The sequence below is a fragment of the Grammomys surdaster genome, unplaced genomic scaffold (assembly GCF_004785775.1).
Source record: "Grammomys surdaster isolate TR1022 unplaced genomic scaffold, NIH_TR_1.0 97, whole genome shotgun sequence".
Lineage (NCBI taxonomy): Eukaryota > Metazoa > Chordata > Mammalia > Rodentia > Muridae > Grammomys > Grammomys surdaster.
The window spans coordinates 2,714,785-2,737,311 of NW_021604576.1; the positions used below are offsets into that span (position 1 = coordinate 2,714,785).

Below are 22,527 nucleotides of genomic sequence, written 5' to 3' on the forward strand. Positions count from 1 at the left end.
TTTGGTTTTTCGAGACAAGGTTTCTCTGTGTAGTCCTGGCTGTCCTGGAACTCACTCTGTAGACCAGGCTGGCCTCGAACTCAGAAATCCGCCTGCCTCTGCCTCCCAAGTGCTGGGATTAAAGGCGTGCGCCACCACTGCCCGGCTATTTCTCATTTTCTCAATGACCATGAGTATAATATTTAGCTCAAAGAGGAACTTAGGTATAAAAGACAAAACACAGGTTTTGAAAATAGTCTTTGGTTGTTTCCTGCTGCGTGAAATCCATGTTTCCTCATTTGTAAAATGCTGTAGAGTCATGAGTATCTATTAAGCTAATGCTTTAAAGGGATTATTTTGCCTGGCCCATACTATTGTTGGTGGTCAAGGTAGTTATATTTTAGAGGCAGAAGCCAGTTGTAAAAGTTGAGTATATGGAAGATGAAAAGGGGCTCCCTTTGGTTCTAATTATTAACCATAATTCTTTAATTCTCCATTGTATGCTAGAAAGCTTACACACAGTATTTGATACTCTCAAAATAGAAAATGTTACTTTATAGTATTGGTCCTTGAGCTATAAGAAATAAAAGTCTTCAAGTGTGTACTTAGATTTTTCGCTCCCATTGTTCCTTCTGGTAAACAGATAAAATTTCTCCTTCTTCTCAGTGTCTTTGGTAAAATCCTGTATCTGCAGATCTTGCTGCAAATCGTAGTGATCTCGGGATCACTTACAGTTTGCATGTTGCTGTTTCTAACTGGACACATATTTGAGATGGCTTGTGTGATTTTCTTAATAGATTATTCATGGTAGCCTAAATTAGGCTACAGTGATAACCTCTAGTTTTTGGTGGTCTAAAAGGGAAGGTTTGCTTATTCTGCTTGATATGGGTTGTGCCAAACTTAACTTTGGGGAAGGACCCACTGCCTTATGTTGTTTTGACTCTGGAATTTGGGCTGGCAGAGCCATTGCTTTGCATTTGTTTGTTGTCAATAAGGAACTGCATTTTCTGCTTTAAAATGTCCCTTGTAGTGATCTTGGTTTTTCCTAGCCTGAGCAAACTACATGGTCATGGGCATGAGCAAGTTGCCTGTTGCATTCCTTGAGTCCGAAAACCCAGCTCTGACTTCACTTTTAAAGTAAAGGAACTAGACGACTGCCCATGTTGAGTGATTCTGTACTAGAGGTCACGTTGAGATCTCCAGGTACTCAGCCTTTCAGCTTTTACCATTTTGCAGTTATGAACAATGAACATAAAATTTGACCAACTTACAAAAGGCATTTGTACCAAGACTTTAAGAATTGGCTGGGTTCAAATATATGACCAAGTTGCATTGCCTTGAGCTTGGTTGCTGAGAACAGTGAATTAATTCTGGACTTTCAAGTGTCCTTTGTAGTGGACCTCACTTTTTCCTGGCCTGAACAAGTTACAAGGTCATAACTGACTTCACAGAGTGCTGTGGCGGCAGGAGAGAGGAGTAGAGGAGCTAGTGTAGTCTTCATGCCTCTGGCACTTGGCTAGCTCTCCACGCACCAGGTGTTACTCATGCTCTTAGTCCTGTGGAGTTTGTCTCTGACACTTAGCCTACCGCCTCTGCTGTGATTCAGGAACCTTTACCCCATACCAAATGTTCCTGCTTTTTGCTTCAGGCTAACATTCTCCCATCTTTATCCAAAAATGAACTCTGCAATACAAATGTGATCTGATTATTCCCCTTCCCCCCCTCCCCCGAGAATGAATTGCCTCTTCCCTTGACTAGTTCCTCTCTTTACCATCTATAGAGTGGCTATGCACCTTTTGATGTCTTTATTTATTTAATCCTTGACACCCTTAGAAGCTGACACTATTAAATTTAGCAAATGAAATCCTGTCTCTTGTAGAAACTTCAGGTTTCACTTTCTTAGTTTCTGTTAAAAGGAAAGGACTGTTGGTACTAAGTACAGGAGATAAAGTTCTTAGACTAAAATCTTCTAGAAGAAATACTTTTGATAAGTCTATTCAGATGATCACACCCTGCACTGAATAAACATTATACCATCTTTGTAATAGGCACTCAGAGGTCCCCTTGAAAACCTGCATTTTAAAGTTACTTCCAGTAAAATGGTGGTCTTGATCCCAAAAGAATACATGATTTTGGGTTGTATGGGTAATGAAATTCATAAAAGTATTTCCAGTCCACACGAGTCTGACATAAGGCTGTGCCGCAGGAGTTCCTAAAAGACTTTTTTACTTTAGTCAAAGGAAAATAATAGAAAGTCAAAAATTCCTGTAGATTCTTCTCTCAAACAGGTGTAGATGGAACATTTATTTTCATTAACCTTAGATATTTGAAACATATTTTTCAGTAACCTTAAATATTAAAAGACACATGTACTGTACATGTTGTGTGCCACGTCCCCCACACAGAGCAGATTTACATGTATGATATCCCTTAATTTTCCATTGTAACAGTTGTTTAAGACAGTATTAATCTTTTATAAAGGACAATTATTACATCCTAAATCAGACTTGGCTTTAACATTTACTTAGTTATCTTCAGGAAGTTGTACTTTTTTGATACATACTTTGTGTTATAAAACATATTTTAATATCCACTACAAAGCCGTGATATGTTATGGTTTGCTCATTATTTGCTATTTCTTTCTGCTCTCTACATCTCAAAAAACAGGACATGGAGCTCACTTCTGAAAAGTTTAGTAGTGTCTGTGTTGCCTATATGAAATACTGGGTACCAGTCTGTCATGTATACATTACTTATTTAATATTCATATCTATTATAATCTTCATCTTACAGTTAAGACTGTTAAGCATAACTGGCTGAGAGTGGCTGGTTCAGTGTTGGTGCAAGAGGAGCTAGCTTTCTCAGAAATCTGCTATCCTTACAAACCCTGTGTAGTAAGCATCTTGTTGGACCTCCTTCCTGTCAGACATTGTGCAGGACTGTGCAGAGCTGAGTTAGATATTAGGGTCAGCAAACTATACCACAGTGTAGTACCTCATACATTTGAACATTCTCTCATTTTCTGAAACTCAGACTTTGGCGTCTGTGATATATGTATTTGTGTGAGATATATATATATATATCTCACACAAATACATATATGTATATATATGGCATATGGGCCTCTTTTCAACTGCAACAGCAGGAGCTGTGGCTTAGTGGGTATTTTGTTGCACTGAACTTAGTGGGTATATATATATATATATGTGTGTGTGTGTGTGTGTGTGTGTATATGTATATATATGTATACACACACATACATACACATATATATATATATTCTTTGTAGCTTTTTTTTTTTTTGGAGAAAAGACAGCAAAGTTCAGGTGTTGAGACAAACTCTTATCTACATAGCCTAAAATATTTACTACTTCACACTTAATGGAAAGAGTTTGCCACTTCTGCTTTATCGTCAGTGCAACAAAATACCCACTAAGCCACAGCTCCTGCTGTTGCTGTTGAAAAGAGACCCAGAACAATTTAAGTGGAAGTAGTATGCATTGAATGTAAAGTAAAAACAAAATAAATAAAGTACAAAGCATTAAGCGTCACTCAGCCTGTGTCTCAGTGGAATACCTGTGTACTCCCCAGCTCTTCATTACTCTGGTTGTTTAGTGTACTCTTAGAAAGTTAGAAGTAGTCACAGAAGGAATTTGCTCATGTGTTGGATTGATTGTGAGTGAGAGATCAGGGAGCATAAGCCCATATTGACTGGAATACTGCCAGTCAAAGATGCCATTGTAACTTAAAACAGACATAACTGCACATGGCATGCAGAATCCTTCAATATGGTTCCCTAGGATTTGATATATCAACAAGAGTCTCTTTTAGCAATTTAATTCACAATTAAACTTACATCTGTTACAATTAATAAAAAAAAAAAATGGGCATGTCTAAAGCCATAAATGTGATCTTAGTCTTAACCTGGGGACTCTCAGGGCTTTTAGTTCTGTGTCAGGTAGCGTGGTCACTGTGAAGTCTTGAAGTCTCTTACTTGTAAATGGTCAGGAGTAGGTAAGGTCTTAGCTTGCTTTTTAAAAAGCAGATGTTTTGAGCATTGGCTTAACTATGACCTTTTTACATTTTTCTGAAGAATTTAGTAGGAATGTATTTTATTTAAAAAGTATTTTCATTTCCTTGAATTCTCGTTTTTTGCTATGAATACATACATAGACTGGAAAAAAGATAATAGATTATGATACTTGTCCTGAGGTAAAATGTCACATCATTTTTTTATTAATATAAACCGACTTGCTGCACATGGCATGCAGAACAGAGAAATAGGGGAGGTAGTGCACTCTGGGGGAGTTGGTAGATAGCGTCTTAGTCACACACTCAGGCCTTCCTGTGCCACGCTCTGTGATTATCTACACGCCTAGGCCTCTGCTGTCCTGCTGTACACATATTTAAGTTTCACAGATGAGCTCATAGCACTGCGTGGAGTGTCTTAATAACCCTTCCTGGACTACCCCCCACACACACACACAAAGTAGAGAGGTCTGAAAGCTCTTTTAACGTGGGTCTCCCCATGCTTTACAAAGAGATTTCCTTACAAAGCTTCTGAGGTGCCTTAGCCATCTGATGCAAAATATACCTTCACATACTCGAACACATCTCTGAGGTACACATCGAGAAAACAGTTAACTTTTTTTGTGCTTCTTTGCTTTGTAGTTAACTGATCTATGTTTTCTTAACAGGAGTTGGTGTTATAAATAATTTTTCTGACTTCTTGCTCAGTGTAGTCATGTGCTGCACCATGATTTTTAATGACCACATAGCTATCCTTGTCTTTCTCCTTCTTTTTCAATTGCAGTTTAGAGCTGGACCTTATGTGGGAAAGATATTTGACCAATTTTTATTGAATGAATAGAAAAACCATAATTTATCAAGCTATATAAAGAATTTTCACCTTGTGTTCTAGAGGTTATGTTTAGTAAGGTTGTACCCTTCCCCACCCCTCAGGAAGATTCAGTGTTACGGGTTAATCAAATTCTCAAATGGACCATTGATCTCCAGATTACTTGGGGATCATTAGAAGCGGTTCCTAATTTAGGGATGTGCAGCTGATGAAGTTGGAGTATGTGAAGGTAATTTTGCATCAGATGGCTAAGGCACCTCAGTCAATAGGAGGTCCTTTGTTCTGATGTCCTCTCTATCTGATAAGAGTAGAATCTCTCCCAGCCCCCAGCCCCACCCTGAGTCCTACCTGCTTTTAGTAACAAGATTTTTCTCTGGACTATCAAGGTTGCCTCCTAATCAGAGTATCTCAGTTTTCATATTTGTAAACAGACCAGTTTTGAGGTTGATATAATTAGCCTCTAATTAGCATGTATTTACAGCTAATATTTATTAGGTATTTTTTTGTGAATAATAAAGAAATTCTGGGCCAGGGACAAATCAACTGTGGGACCTCCAGTTGCTGTCCAGTGTGATGGACAAGGACTGTCCATCACAGCCATTGGAAGCACTTAAATACTGTCTTTGGATAACAGAGTTTCCTTCAGAAATCTTTGACTGGGTAGTGAATAACAGTTGCCCTAGTCAAGGGAGTGGGAAGAAGCCTGAGTATCCTTTCCAGAAGTAAAGGATCTGCTAGACTCTAAGAGCATTTAGATGTGACTGGAACTCTGACCTAAAGCGTTAGCTGGTCAAAGGCTAGACTGTAGAAAGGAGAAGGAGCTCACACTGAGGAAATCGATTCCTTCTGAGAACCACCGGTCAGAGATCAGAGCTGACTGAGGATTGGGTTTGCATTTTACAGAGGTTTCTGTAGGATTCAGTCCATGTTGGAAAGGAAGGCAGTAAGTAAGTGGGAATCTGATGAGGTGGTGATGTATAGACATTTAGAAGATGTGTTTAACAAGTTGTAGTAGAAAGAGTGAGGAACGGGGATGTTACTGTACGACTGACCCTGGCAGCCAAGGCTAGGACACTTAGGGAGTTAATTTGCTTTTGGTGATTTTGTTTGGTTTTGGTTTTTGAGACATGATCTCCTGTATCAGACACTTGTCTTAAATTCATTATGTAGTGGAAGATGGCCTTGATCACCTAAGAGCCTCCTGCCTCCACCTCCTATGTGCTAGGATTACAGATGCAGATCTACAGTCAGCTTATGCCTTGGTTTGGATGATCCCCATGGCTTCATGCATACTCTGTGAGCATGTACTAACTGAGGTACTCCCCAGTCCCTTAAGTCAATTGAAATACTTTTCAGTTTCCTAAGAGTGACCTCCTGTGTTTGACTGCTTTCTCCCGCTTCTCTAACATTTCTGAAACAGTAACAGTAAGTGTATGGGGTATGTATGCAGAAAAGCACATACTATATCAAGAAGTAGATGAAAAGTAGAAACTATAGTCACTCTAAATGCAATGCTTTTGTCTTTAATAAAAGTCAAGGCAGATGTTCATGATTTTACTGTATAATATCTAATATATTATACTTATAATTGACATAATACCTTAATAGTAACTGACTAAGCAATACCATTGAAGCACAAACCTTGGAGTGTGCCTAATGCAAGGAGATGTAATTTGCCCAACCCAGTATTAGACTCACAGAGTTACAGGTAAAATATGAAATCGTTTCAACACATAACTTTTATGCTTTTCACTAATTCTGTATTGAGATATTCTATGTAATATTGATAAAGTTTTAGTGTTTTAAGTTAGAATTTGTAAAACCCTGTGTAAGAAATGAGCAGATTTCTGGAGCAAAATGCCCCAGGGATGGTATTTTATGCCCTGCCTCAGAAGAATGTGGGTTCCAAGTTGTTCTTAAGGTGAGTCACAGTAACTTTGGAGAAATTAATATGTATCATCAGTGCGGGACAAATGGCAGCTACTACCCTTACAAAGGGCCTGGTTCTCAGCGCTCCCATTGGACAGTGTCCAGCAGCTTGTGACCCTAGCTTCAGGGAATTGGACCTTTTCAGGCACACTTGTAGTTTACACACATAAACTCAGGCACATATGTACAGATAAAATAATAGTGTACACATACACATAAAAGTATTTAAAATTTATATTATTGATGTATGATATGCTTACATACACATGTCTGTCAGGTGGCATTTCTAATCTCTGAAAACCTTACTAGATAATTTCTGTTGCTGACCATAGCAGCTGTCCAACTAAAACCATTGTTCTAGATTGAGATTTCCATGGGTTCTTTGGATCTTTATCTCTCTGAAAAGATAAGTAAACAGACATTTAAAATTATATGTGCAAAGACGTGGAAGAGGAAGCTGGAGATATCTCTATAGGAACTTGTGTTTGTTAAAGATTAGAAAAATGTATGTTCTGACTAGGATTTGGGCTTGTTCAAATTCTACTTTAAAATATCCTGAAATCTTATCTTTAGTAGTGTTATTAATAGCTTAGGAACTGGTTATGTTATGTTCCCTCTAGCAAAGCTGTTCAGAGTGATTATCTGAAGTTTATCATTTGCTTCTCCTAATAGATGGAAGTGGTGTGATACGTTTTCCCCCATGATAAGGCTTCATCCTTTACAGTTTGATGAAGCTTGACTTAAGGTTGGACAGTAGTCATGTTAAAGAGCAACTGTCCGAGTCTATCCTGTTTCTGAAATCTGTTAGCATTCCCAACAGGGATATTTTTTATGCCCTCTGAATTTTAATTATGAATTCTGTTCAGAGACACTGCATTTAAGACTATAGACTGAAATTTTATATTAGAATATTTTGGAATGTAACCTCAGTATTTTTTAAGATTTATCTTTTAGATTTTGTGTATGTGTGCCTGTGTGTATATGCTGGTACTTGTACATGAGTGCCAGGCGCCTGTAGAGGACCAGAGCGGGCTTTGGATCCCCAAGCTGCCCAGTGTGGGTGATGGGAACTAAATATGGGTCCTCTGCAAGATCAGTACATTCTCTAAACCACTGAACTGTTTCTCCACACACACATACACACACACGCACACACCCCAAATTTTATTTTTATGTATGTGTATGTCTCTATGTTCAGTGTGTATGTGGGTGCTCTTGGAGGCCAGAAATGAGCATCAGATTTCAGAAACTGAAATTACTGCATTGGGGAGCTACCCCAATGTGGGAACCAAGCTCTCATCCCCTGGGAGAGCAGCATTCACTCTTAACTCTGCTGGCTTCCTCTCCAGCCTCCTCGATATTTAAATATAATTTTGATAAATTTCATGTTAATTATATCACAGGATTTTTTTTATCACTCATTTTTGCCTTTTTTTGCCATTGTATACATTTAGCACATTTTTTTCTCATGAAGACCCTCCACTTCTGTGAGCAAAGACCCTGGTTCTTTTCATGTCCGTGGCTTGGTCCTCTTTACCAAGTCTGATCCAGCTTTCGTCTTTGTTACTTTCACTCTCTTTAGTGTTCAAGGTTCCCTTGCATGTATCTAAAGAATCCAGAATGTCCTGCCAGCTTCATTATTCCATCTGAACTTCCCCTCCCACATTGCCTCTGTTGATGCTTTTCCCAGAGCACCTGCCTTCATTTGCACCCATCTATGCCTGCTAAACCCATGCTTAGGCTTCTGTGTCCCTTCTCACCGCCTCCTTTTCTACAAAGGTGCCCCCTGGCCTAGGCTCCCATCACTAATTTTGATTCCTCTCTACTGTTTAGTTTTCTGCACTTATCTTTCTCAAGGCTCCCTTTCTGTGTCTGAGGTAGTGATATGCTTGGAAAAAATATATATATATATACATATACATATACATATACATATACATATACATATACATATACATATACATATATATATATATATGATTCTTTGAAGAATCTTAACTCTGTCTCTCTCAGCAAATATCAGGGCATCTTGCATGGACAGTTGTGGTTCAGTGTTAGATGAATTACCAACTTGTTGCTATAATATTCTTTCCAACCCAACAATGCTACATGTCCTATAGATTAATTCATCAATAATGGAATTATAATCTACGTGATTATTGTTACAACTGTTATAGAGCAACTGCCTATAGGTAGCTAAAATCTTGGATCTTAAAATTAGTTTAAAAAGGTTTAATAGAGTAGTGGCTTCCTTACATACCAAGAATAACTAAATGGGGTATGGGAAGTCACATCCACAATAGAGAAGATGACTAGAATTCAAATAACAATGCATGAATATGGCTAAATAGCCAAATTTTAGTAAAATGTGTTAATTTTTTGAGTAATTATACAAACAATTCTAGGTAGGATACTCAATACATAGATCTTTTGTCTGTAACTAGATTCATTATAAAATTTAATTTAGTTCTTTGAATGGCAAGATGATCTGTAAGAATAAGTAGTTAAAATAGATGTAATTCTTAACAATAATGAATATAGGTTGAAGGGGGTGGGAAATTCATACTAAAACCATAAGCAAATAAAGAAGCTATTGATTATCCATTATGTAATGATAGCAAAATTAGCTCCAGGGAAAGGAAAGGAACAAATCTGTGCCATTACTTTTAAAATTAATAAATTTTAAAATTATAAAATGCGGAGTATTAAAAAGACAAACTAAGAAGGAAAAAATAATAAAAAATCAAGAAAAGAAGCAAAAAAAAAAGACTTCATGAACGTAAAAGTGATAGAGTTCTCTTACATTTGATTATATAGTTGTGTACTTATAGGATTTACTGTTCATCTTATAGTTCATACCAGGAACTGTGGTGCCAAGGAACCCAAGCATTTGGGGCACATCTAGACAACATAGTGAGACCATGTCTCAAGATTTAGGATGGGACAGTACCATAAAAAAGTATGATGGAGGGCTGGAGAGATGGCTCAGCGGTTAAGAGCACTGACTGCTCTTCCAGAGGTCCTGAGTTCAAATCCCAGCAACCACATGGTGGCTCACAACCATCCGTAATGAGATTGGATGCCCTCTTCTGGTGTGTCTGAAGACAGCTACAGTGTACTCACCAATAAAAATAAAAAAAAAAAAAAAAAAAGTATGATGGATACAATAGATCAACGTGTGACCTTATATGTAAAGAGCACTTAGGAATAAGAAAAGATTAACAATCTGAGAACATAGGTCCACAAACAAAATCATGTATGAAAATTAAACGTTTTCAAAAGAAAACAGTGTCAATATAAATGAAAAAATACAAATGATATTATGAGAAGATATAATTTTACTAGATTAAAATTTACTACTTAATAAACATGATGGACACATGTCATTATTGGCAAAATACAAATGTCTGTGATTGATTTGGAATGTAAAGTTTTGCTGTTTGCTTTCCTAGTGATCTATCCTAAAATAACTGAGATGTATATTACTCGTTTAATAGATCACTAGGACTTAGTATAAGTGTTGTCTGTGGGCCAGGAATGTCTGTACCGTTGGGACCATGCGATTCGTTCCCTCATTGTTCCACAGTTAGATATGGGCCAGGCCTCCAGCCATTATGAGGCTTGATTGGCAGAGAGGCCTCTTCCTGGTTCACTCTTGTGGCTGTTGGAGGCTCCAGGCCTTTTCTGGCTTTTAGCTGCAGAGATCAGGTCCTGTCCACCGGAAGTCTCCCTGGAGCTACTTTTACAGTGCCACAGGTAGCCTGCTTCAGGGGGAAATGGAAGATCTTCTCTTCATGATCTAATCTTAGAAGTGGTTTCTCATCTGGTCTGCTAGAGTCTGTTTGTTAAAGAGTAAGCAGGGTATAACCTGTATTTGAGGAAAAGATTGCCCAGGTTCTTGGGAGTATGCTGGCTTTCACATGTTAATATACAGATGTGTTCCTGTGGCTTTGTGAATTCTTTTTCATAACCAGAAAACAAAAATTACACATAGACACCAAGAAATAGGCAATGTTGATGTTTCTGCATGGAGAGTGATGGAGACAATAATTCCTTGGGTTCTCAACCCTGCAGTCTACCATTCCAGTCTAACTTGGCTTCAGAGCAAAATAACCCCATTGCCACTTAAGAATGTTGATGTTTATTTTAATAAGATGTGAGAGAGTCATGAAAGTTTTTACATACTGATCTGCATGTAGATTTTGCTTATAGGTAAGAAAAATTAGTTGCTAAATGTTCTCTTTTAATAGTAGTAGAGTAGAATAGTAAATTCTTGTTTAAAGTTTAATTTTCTTCTATCATTTGCAAATATTCCCTTGATAGTTGTTCATAAGTTTGGGTGCTTTATCCATATTTCATCTCTCTACCATAAAAAAACAGTGGTGGGAAGATTTATAGAAACATGACTTTGCACTTGATAAGAAATCATTACCTTAAATCTATTTTCTAGATCACTGATCTTTCCTTACCCAACTATCTGATGGCATCTTCAGTTGGACTGCTTCCGACTCAGCTTCTGAATTCTTACTTGGGTACCACACTACGGACGATGGAAGATGTCATCGCAGAACAAAGTGTTAGTGGATATTTTGTCTTTTGTTTACAGGTGAGTACAAGGCCAACAGTTGTCTGGCTTTACTCCTCCTTGTTTTGCTGACTTAATCTAATGTTTCCTTGACCACAGTTGAAGAATTGTTTCATTTTAGATAGCTGTTTCAATACTATTTTATATTTGGATGACAGTTTCAATTGAGTGGACGCCCGGAAATACATGGACATGGTCAGAGTATACATTGAGTATACTCTGTAAAATCGTAAGAGAAGAGTCATAAAAATAAGATTCTTTTACGGAGATTGCTTTTAAAATCATTGCAAGTCAAAGCCTGTATCTTGACTTTGGATGAAAGCTTTGCTGTCAAAAAAAATTTATAATTAGGTCAAGGAATTGGTTTTATCTAGGTTTAAAATTTTTTGTTTTGCTTGCTTTATATGGATAAGCATGCTAATCACATAATGTTACATTTTGTATGTATTGTATCTACAGTATATTATGTATAATAATGTCTGTTCGCTTCAAAGTATAATGATTCTTGACATACATAATTCTTAGCTCAGGCATTTGTAGAAAAAATAGAAGCAATGCTTTGGTTTGTTCTGTTAATGTTAGTAACAGCTCAAGTGGTTTCAGGAAGGATTTAATGCAGCTGGATTGTAAAGTGTAGGAGAGAGGGAGGCTCCTGAAGGTGACATACGTCCAAGTCTGATCTGCTTTGTAAGAGTTCCGGGTCAAAGTTACCACAGAGTAGATGGGTAATACTGGCTTTCTCTCCTGTCTCCCAGCTCTCTACAAACTCCACTGGTTCATTGTCATCTTTCTTTACTTCTGGCTTGCAATCAACCAAGCTGTCTTCACTTGTCCACACAGGCTGGTTTGTCCTGACCTCCTGTGTCCTCAGTAGACTGCTTTTTTTTTCTTTAGTATCAGAAGTTTCTGTGTGGGAAACTCCACATTCTTTCAAAGAGATCTTTTCTCCTAATCTTGCGTCTGTACTTTAGCCTTCTCTCCAGCAAATGGTGGGAGAGAAGCTTGTGTTCTGTAGGAGGCTTGTTCCTCTGTCCTCCTTTCATTTAAATAGAGAAACTTGAGAAGGATTCTTATACATCCTGTTTGTTCCTTTCTTTTTTTCTTTTATACTTCTCAGACTAAACAAGAAAGTCGGTGCATGCTAGAGAAAGTCAGTGCAAAGTGTGTGTCTCCTACCCTTCATGTTTAGTCCAGCCCCTTCCCATTGCTTCTGTGTCTAGTAGGTACCACAAATTCAGTGTGTCTTCTAGAGATTTAGCATCTTACTCACACAGCCTGTAGCACACATTCTCCTAACTGTGTCTTCATTTCTTTACATTGCATTATAGTCTATTGAAAGGTATCAAACATTTAGTTTTCAGAAAGTAAATATTTCTTTCAGGAGAAATAAAACAATTAAAGAATTTAGAAACCCACTTTTCTAATGCCCAACTTATCATTTTATTCAGCAGTGGTTGCTCAGTTAACAGAAAATAGCTGTTAAAAATAGTTGTGTGACTTCCTACCTTTCACTTTTAAGAAATATCTGTGTGAAGCCTTTTTATGCTGCATATTCATTGAAGTCATGTCCTTTAGTTGTATACGATATTGGTAACTGGTCTTCTTTTCATTCACAGATTGTTATAAGCATAGGCCTCATGTTTTATGTAGTCCATCGCGCTCAAGTGGAATTGAATGCAGCTATCGTAGCTTGTGAGATGGAACTGAAAACCTCTCTGGTTAAAGGCAATCAACCGAATCCCAGTGGCTCTTCCTTCTACAACAAGAGGACCCTCACATTTTCTGGAGGTGGAATCAATATTGTATGATTCTTACAAACCGTGATTGTTGAGAGCCTAGTATGCTGTCCGGGCCTAGCAGTCACTTACCTAGTGGCAGAGACAAGTGCTATTGTATTGTGGCACAAACAAAACTGACTAGTTTTTAAATTGCACAATTTTCTAAAAGCAAGAATCATTTTCTGGGTCTGTAAATGTCAATGTAGATGCAGCTTTGGCTGCCCCTTGTTATACCTGTAATGGCCTATAGGTGTGCACTTTAGTGTTTTTGAATTATTTTATTGCTGGGACTTATGAACAGAAATAACCCAAATATTTTTTTTTTCTGTTTAGTATCTTTATTTATAAAGCCCATGAATAGTTGTGTGCATCTGTCTTTAAAGATGAGTAAAAGTATACAGTTCTCAATGGATCATTGTTGGATGTTCTTTGCTTAGGCATTCTGTCCAGAAGGGTAAACTGTTTTGTTTATTGTTCACTTGTTTGTTTCAAGCAGGAAAACTCAGCGTTATTTTCCTTGCTTGTAAGAAAATAGCTATATTTCGATTGAATGTATGTTATCCAGCATTATATCACTGTGGGCCATTTACACCTTTCTGTACACGTGTAGATCCTACATTGTGGGACTGAAGTGCTCTTAAGACCCCTTTTATTTTCACTGTGTAATATGCAGAGTGAAAGAGACATTAGTTAGCAGGTGGCTCACAAGGCGAGCCCAAATTCTTATTTGATTATATTGGTTTCACCCTTTAGACCTCATCTAAGGGCTGTCTGATAGAACTCTTACCAAACCATTTCCCTTTTTTATATTAATAATTAGGCTTTGAAATAAACATATTCCTATAAAATGGTGGGCTTACCATCTCTAAAGTTGTCATTCAGGTGGCCTTGTTTAGTCAAAACGCCTTGTTAAAAAGAAACAAGCTTTAAAATCATGTTTATAGTTTAAGTCCTTAAATATACATGTCCCCAGAGTTTTCAGCTTTAAAACTATAAACATTAACAAAAAGCCCACGTTTGTGCTGTCTGCTGTATTATTGCTGTTTTGTTTGGGACTTTGGTATTCCTTTTCCCTGATAAGACTCAGGAATTCTGAAATGTGAAATTGTCTCAGTTCTTTTTCTTGTAGCATGTATGTTTGCTAACAGCACTTAGAACTTAGCATACAATAATCCAACGTGATTCATATGGCGTGCACTCATTTATCAGCTTTATTTTTAAAATAGTTTAATTGCAAACGTAATGATTAGTTGATTTTGTCTGTTGCAAATGGAGACTGTAGTGACACAGTAACGTTTTCTGTTAAGGACTTCACTTTTCTATGACTGTTGCAGCCGATCAGAGCTCTCTCCACTGCCTTTTCCTGGCAGTAAAACCTTTGCCCTGGTTACTGCTGACATACAGAATAATCCTGTGCAAGCTGATTTTTATAGTCTTAGCACCAGAGATGAATTTGATTGTGTTCACACACAAGGTTTTTGCCCAGTTGAGGTGGGTTTCCTTCCCTTCCTGATGCATAAATTCTTTGCCTCTGAGGAGCAGTAGAAGATCAGAGTAACTGTGACGGAAGGCACCTGGTCTACAGCGCATGCCTGGCCTCAAGACCTTTGTTATCAGTAGAAAAACAACTATATATACGAGGTCCTTACTATCTGTTTAGTTTTAGGTTTTATTTAGTTTAACCATCCCAATAAAGGAAATATTTGATTTATTCTTTTTAGTACGACTTCACAACATTTTTCTTGTTTCTCATTGGCTGTTTTTTGTTAAAGGAATCTTACTTAAGATCACTGTTTTCATGCTTGTTTTACAGTTCATGTATTTTGAAGTGCATTATATTTACTTAGCATTTGTAACTTGAATGACTTCACCAAATGAGTACCTTTTGGTAATTTGTAATAACTTCTTCCAAATGTTAACACTTTTCCTGGTAATTGTATTATATATGTGAAGATAAAAGAAATAATTTTCTGTATTCTGCCAATCATAATTTTATATTAATAAATCATCAACTTTTATAATAGTATGGATTGAAAATTTCTAAAGTACTAATGTAGCTATGCTTTTCCTTTTTCTTTAGCATTTCCAAGGTACCAGTAAACAGCAGTTCATTATTGCCACGTTATTTGATAGGAGCGGCTGGCGGCTGGTGGCTGGGTTATATTTATATTTACTGTCATCTGTACAACCTAGCCATGTTTACTGTCTCTAACCCTGTACCCTGGGCTTCCAGCAGCAGGGGTTCCCAGGCAGTATACTGGACACACATTGCCTCCAGCCATATGTATTTAGGAAATGCATATTCATAGACATGAAATGTGGTGTACTTACATTGGTTAACTATAGTCTAAAGTTTTTTATTCATTTAGAATTCACCTAGTTTTCAATCTGATTAAAAGTTTTGTTCTGTTTTTCCTCAAGATTGCCACTTTGACAAATTTGCATTACCTCTTTTTAAAATCATGTTTATACTTACTGTGCTTTTATGTCATTTTTATTTGATCATCTGATTTGTGGATAATTGAAATCTGTACTCTTGGTGAAAAAATCATGTTATCAAGTCTCTGTTATTAGAATGTTCACTTTCAGTTTCTATTCAGAAGTGAATGGATGTATTCAGAGTCATGCTCACCCTTGATGCACTGTAACCAGCTGTTCATGGTGGGCAATACTCATGCAGTTTCCTCTCAGGGAGACTGTGGAATTCAGTGTTTGTTTGCCCTCACTGTAAACAAACTAAATGGTTGAGGCACACATGTCCCCAGCATCATACCTGTTAACCTGTGGTGGTGATTTGGACTCTTCCTGGGGGAAGTTACTGTGACTTAAATTTGTTGTCCGTGAGACTGATCTTTACAGTTCTTGAAAGCTGCTAGGTGTGTGCCACATTGGTGCAAATAAATCCTTCCTGTGTGGCAGATGAATGCCATTTACAGAAAAGGAGCATTGAAATGAAAAAGAGGTTTGTTGTGAAGCCAGACAACTGTAACTGGGTTGGAGGCCTTGGTGCTGAGATTATGTTGCAGCTGAAGGCTACTCCCAGGCTCGGAATGGTCCATGTAATATTTATTGTCTGGATCCTCAGATTAGCTGTTTCTGGTTTCTCTTTTAATAAGGTATTTAGGATATATATTTTTAAAAGTTCATTGCTTTAAGCTGAAAAGCCATTTAAATGGGGAGAGGAATTACTCTCGTAGGGTATTTAAAACTCAGGAGTTCAAATAAACTCACAAATTGAACAGACACTGTTGTTGACTTTGCAACTTAATTATGACCTGGTACGTCTGAACTGCATGGTGGTTGCTGCAGACTTGTTCTCAAAGGTGGCTGGATTTATAGTAGTGAATTCTAACAGCAAAGCAGTTACAATGTCTTGAAAACTGGTATCCCAAATCACTTGTGTGCCTAAGAAAATAAAAGGAAATATTTTATTTTTCTTCTCTCTTCTGTTTCTTTCCCATGGTTGTAAAGATGTGTTCATGGGAGGGAACAATTCAGGGGGAGGGGAGGATGCACCCTGCTGACTGTTGATGCTGATGCCCACTCTCATGATCTCATGTCAGGTGTTAAGATTTTAGGAGAGATGTGGACAGGCGATTCTGATATGTTAACATTAGCTCCTCAGTTCCTGTAACATAAAATGCCATCTGTTAATCACAGTCATTAGTTGCTTGATGCTTTTTCATAAAATCAAAACTTTTCCCAATTTGATTTTCTCTTGACTTGTACCTAGTTTCTCTGGCAGTTGCCTTGAAAGCACATTGCAGCTGCTACAAATGATTCATCTTAGCATCCAGAATGATGCTTGGCTGTGCTGATTTTTACCTGATCCAATCCTGTTTTTCATCTTTTGCTGTCAAAACTGCATGCTAAGTACACGAAATAAACGGTCCACAAGGGAAGTAAAGTGTAATGATGTATGCTTATAATACCAGCACTCCTGAAGGCTGAGGCAAGAGGATTGTAAGTTCAAGGACAGCTTGGATTTTATGATGTAACACCCCCCCATACACAAAATAATCCACAAAGGAATAGTCATATTTCAGAGGCTGAAGACTGGGTATAGCATCAGTACCCACATCAGAGAAACACACTGGCTTTGCTGGCTGCTTGTCATCCAAGGCCATGTACCACCAGGCTATCGCCCCTCTCTTAGCACTCCTAGGTGTGGGAAAATGTATACCAGTAGAGTATATACGGAGTTAAATATTGAGCATCATAGCATAGCGTTATGTGTATTGTAATGTTAAACAAGGTCTGTGCATGTGATAAATGTATTGAATCACCCTGTCAGGTTTGAATAAAAGTGGTTATCTAGATTTAGTAATAACTAGTTAATACTGCTGCTTTAAAATGACTCAGAATTTCTCAAGGCAATAATGTGCTAGGTAGGAATCTTGAAAAATCACAAAATATTGCAGGGAAATATAGAACACTTTAAGTATATTTAACATGCATAAAGCTCGTGGCCAACATGAATATTTGGAACATGACCTAGTGTATATCTCTTGCAATCTTGTCCAAAGCTTACCTTGGCTAGGGACCTAGGGTACTAGATAGTTTCCCAAAAATTTCAATTTACTACTTTGACTTCAAGTCAAGTGTCTGGTTTTTGCAATGTTGTGATTCTGCTGTGAACATGCAACTGTACCGATTTCTGTGGAGCCAGAGAAAGAGTGGCCTCTCGGAGAGTGTCTATTCATTGCATGGGCGTGGGCTAGGTCTATGAGCACTAACTGAACCATCATTTCCATCATTTCTCCTCCACTGCCCTGGGCTACTGAGTTCAAATGGAGTGTGTGTGTGTGTGTGTGTGTTTTGTGTGTGGATATCTTGGCAGAAAACCAGGGCAGGGATTTCTCTGGTATTTGGATTTCAGAGAGACCAGGGCCAGAGATCTTGGGATTTTTTTTTTTTTTTTTTTTGCTTTCAAATCTGTGACCTTCTGAAAGGAAATTTCATGTTGTTCTTACCAAAAGGTACCATCCTCTGTGACACCAACAAGTTGCAAAGGGGCTGTTGGGTCTGAGAGTCCTCCCTACGTAAGGAGGAGAAAATCACACAAGAGCAGATGCAGAGAAGTTTCTTCCAAGGCCCTCATAGTTGGCTGGCTTCCCATTCCTCCACTGGTGTGTTTGGAGGCTTATAAATTGTATCATTGTTCTCATGGCGCTTGCAAGCAAAGTGAGCACAGTACTTAGAGGAATGATGCAGCCATGATGGAAGATTTAGCAGCCCTCAGATAGGAAGAGCTAGCTGATTTGGATGAGCTAGAGAGTTACAGAAAGTTCCTTGTGAAAGAGGCAAGACATAACAACTGTAAGAACAACTAGTGCATCTTACCCGCAAAGTCCCATTGCTTTGTATATGCCTGTATGATAGCATCTGCATCTGCCTGTATAGGATGAAATGCACATGTGAAACTGCCAAAGGGAACTTACTAGTTTAATTTGGGTTCCTTAGCTGGGAGTGGAGGGGATGGAATGAAGAAGTGAAGACAAGGCTGAAAAGGAAAGAGAAGGAGAGGCACGCTTGAAAGTAAAATGGTGTTGCAGAAGTTATTCTTGAGTTAACATGTGCCTGTTCTGAGGAGCACACTTTCTTAAGGGCCTTACTGAAGAACGTGCTTTCTTAAGGTCAGCTGCCCAATTTAAACCGCAGGGCCACCACCATTTTCTGAATGTAAGTGCTTGAGAAGTTAAGAAGTAAGAAAACATTTCTTTTGTTTCACTGCCTCATGATTTTTTGAGAAAGTTAGAGGGGCTGTGTGGGGAGTATACAGTAAGCTCTCACTAGGCAAACCTACCTTGTTCTTCAGAGCTGAGAGACCCTTCCAGTGTGTGGATGTAGAAGACAAAGATGAGCCTGCCATTTACAAGCAAGAGCAAGGAGAGTTAAAACTTCATGGCTCCAGGAAGTTTCAAGGACAATATATAAAACAAACCTTGCATGGTCCATATGGCATAAAAGATCAACATAAACACTCATTGGGACAGAATGTGTGACTGAGGACAGGAGGGCTCGGAGAAGTCACTGAGTTGGGAGAGGTGTGGGTGTTTGCTATTGGTTTTGCACCTTGCAGATGGGAACCCTTAGTCAAAAAGACAAAACTGTGAAAGTTGCAGAGGGGAAAGGACATCGCTTTTGTTGTTCTTTTAACCAGATGAGTTTCCAGGTCATTCCTTCTTTCCCAGTTAACTGTTGCCTCCACTAACAGCTCTTGTAGTTACTTAAGCTAGTGCATCATGATGACTTGCTTCAATTCTTGGTTTTGAGTCAGGCACACTCTGCTGCTGAGTTTATTACGTCCTTGTTGATGATGCCAGGCTACCTTTAGTGTCATGTCAGTATAGTCCTGTGAGGGAGGGAAAATTTAAATTCTTTGATTTTGCATTCAGCCAGTCACTGTTATTCAATAAAAAGAGACAACTGGCTAGATATGTGCTGGGCCTGGGGGTACACAGGTATGGGGGATAGGAGGACTCCTTTGTGAGGAAGGTAGAGAGTGAAAACAGTCACAGTGTAGCCTGAGCAGGTCTGTGATGAGCAGAGGAAGGCCAAGCAGAAACAAGAGAACAGGACCAGACATCATGAGGATTACAGGGCATGGAGCAGCATTAGGAGGTATACTTTCATTAGTGATTGAAGTCTGAAGAATAAATGCAGATTGTTAAGGAAAGCCGAAAAAGATGAGAATTCAAAGCTTAAGGAAGGCTATATGTGTTTCAGAACAGCAAAGACATGAAGGGCAGGAAGCAAAGTATTAAACCAGCACTGGAGAAATACATAAGATGCTTGTGTTGTGAAGGCACAAATGGATTCGTATATAAGAAGCATAGGTTTTATATTATGGATAAGAGAGTGCTGAAGTAGCAACTGTCTAAATTTTGAATTGCAAACAATAGCTTAGGGAAATTGAGGAATGACAAAACCATTAGTGTAAAGAATAATCAGGGAAGAAGTAACAGCTAGAAATCAGACGTGACAGAAAATATAGGCAGGCAATGTGCAAAATAAATTTGGCAAATGTATATACAGTGCAGATTGGTAGATGGGGAAGGCTCTAGGATAGCTCACTGTTTCTGTAATGGATGGTTGCATAACTAAGAACAGTTTAAGGCCAGAGAACTCAAAGGGAGGTTGAAGTGCTGCTGGGGTGTGGTGATCAAGGAATAGGCTAAGTAGTCACATAGACACGGAAAGGAGGGAGTGGGCCCTGATAGAGGCTTAGGAATCAACAGGATGTGCTGCTTTATAACGTGAGGATCCTGGTAACCATGGGTCTATGCCTGGTAGTGCAGTCTGAGAAGCAGCCACCAGCATTGGAAGATGGGAGGTTCTCGAAAGGACTCTGATGACTTCAGAAAGGAGAAATACAATTAAGGACCTAAATATGTTCGATGAGTTTAACCATTAGGCAGATGTTGGTATCTCAGGGACAGTGTGTGGAGCCTGAAGGAGTATTGTGTGACTTGAATGGGGAAATGGACGTGGCAAATGTAAGTCTCTCAATAACTTGTACCGGTCCAGCCAGTAGGAAGTCGAACAGTCTTCTAACAGGGGAGTGAGGATGATTATAGGAAAGATAGAAAAAAGATGCCAGAGACAGATCATGGGAGGGCTGCAGGTCATTACCACACCAGCATCAGGTGTATTTCTCATGGCCTTCTTATACTACACTACCGTGGGAAGCAAAGCTACAAGTTAACAGAAACAGTTTGCTAGAATTTACACATAAGACATTTGTTCCCATCCAAAAACCTCCCTGCTCCTTCCACCAAGGTCAATAGAACCTTCAGCCCCTTGCCTTGAGCCTCAAGTGCACCTCCTATCGTTCCCTGCCTCAGCAGGCTGGGAACTCTACCAACAGATCCTGACCTGCCTTGATTCTGCCTGGTAGGCAGACTCTCTCTCTTTCTTTTTTTCCCTCTGCTTCAAAGAAGCAGCAAATGGCTCCTGGCAATAACTATAGCAACCAAAGGAATAACAAAGGAATTCTAAAGATTTTTTTTTTTTTTTGGCTAAATGTTAACGGTCCAGTGAGGTTTATTATGTTACACGAAATAAGGCAGACACAGAAACAAATACTACATCTTCCCACTTTGGACGCTAATATGTGAAATAACCCAGATAAACAGTGGTCAGAATTAAAGATGGTTGTGAGAGTGGGCTAGGGGAGGAAGAGGAGTGGGAGGAAGTTAGATAAGGGCTCTGAAATACTATGAGGAACTGATTTGGTGTTTCTACAACAGTAGGATTTAGCTACACCATTCCACGATCTGCTTCAGCCTAACTAGAAGACAACATAATTCCCAGCACGTAAAAGTGAGCAGTGTCTGAGAGGGAAATGCTTCTTATCCTGACTTGATCATCACACACTGTGTACATGTGAACACTTAGTGTTTACGCACTCCATCAGAGTACATGAACGTTATGTCTCCGTCTTTAAAAATGAGTTTAAAGACACTCATTCAAAAGTTTGATCAATTTTAGAAAACTTTAAAAGCAGAATGCTGTTCAGATTTTGTAAATTGGTCTGTCAAGGTACCACAGAGCAACACCAGAGTGGACTGGGCTTCTCTGATACCTATGATAAATGAGCCCCAAATTAACTTCAACCTGAAGTCCCAAGGTTAACATCAGGCTTAATCAAATTAGAATCACCTTTTCCCTTATGACTTTTTTTCTTTCATATTCTGTCTCAGAATTCAAGAGGATGGATTATGCCCCACTGTTATTCTTATGGGGCTTGCTACAGCAATGTCAGGTCAAACTTACACCCGGGAACGTGTGAGCACAGGACTGAGAAACCTGCTGACCCATGATCGTGTCGTGTGAAGTCCTTCAAACTAGTCTACCATCTTACAATAAGGATCACAACACATTTTTCTGCTTTTTAATTTACAAGAATGATGCAAAGATCGTCTACACTAAGTGTTAGGTCTCTGACATGCCTACTTAACATATCGAAGTGGACCTGGCTGCCAGGTTCTCCCAGCATCCCTCAGTCCCTACTTGTTACAAAGTGTGATAGCCATACACCCATCCCCTACCCTAAACTTCTTCAGCCCAGGGGCTGGACTGCCCTTCACTATATAATTCAGCCATTTGGCTACCTGACCCTTTTGTCTACCCTTTACTCTCCCTTCTCCCCTCTCCCCTTCCCCCATTCCCCTCCCCTGCTTCTCAGTACGTGGCCAGCTCAGGTTCGTGTTCACTCTGGACTCTTCCCACACGTCTCTGCCTTTGGCTTTGCTGTGCCTCATATCTCCTCTGCGATACCTAGGAGCAGTCATGTCCTCCTTTTCTATTTCTTTATTCCTCTGTTTTCATTCATTCATCTGGTTCTGAAAACCAGGGGAAAGGCCTGGTAGTTGGTGTAGGGGAGTCCTAAGATC

General features: G+C 38.8%; 1 protein-coding gene across 2 annotated transcripts in view; it reads left to right on the top strand.

The window, feature by feature from the left end:
• Tmem64 (transmembrane protein 64) overlaps window positions 1-16,566 on the top strand; it is a 19,803-nt gene extending 3,237 nt beyond the window's left edge. The window contains exons 2-3 of one of the 2 annotated variants that reach the window (XM_028780248.1): window positions 11,217-11,372; window positions 12,968-16,566. In XM_028780248.1, coding sequence (XP_028636081.1) covers window positions 11,217-11,372; window positions 12,968-13,159 — 348 coding nt within the window. In that variant the 3' untranslated portion in view covers window positions 13,160-16,566. The remainder of the gene's footprint in view (window positions 1-11,216; window positions 11,373-12,967) is intronic. The other variant, XM_028780257.1, reaches the window with a different exon arrangement.
• The last annotated feature ends 5,961 nt before the right edge of the window (window positions 16,567-22,527 follow it).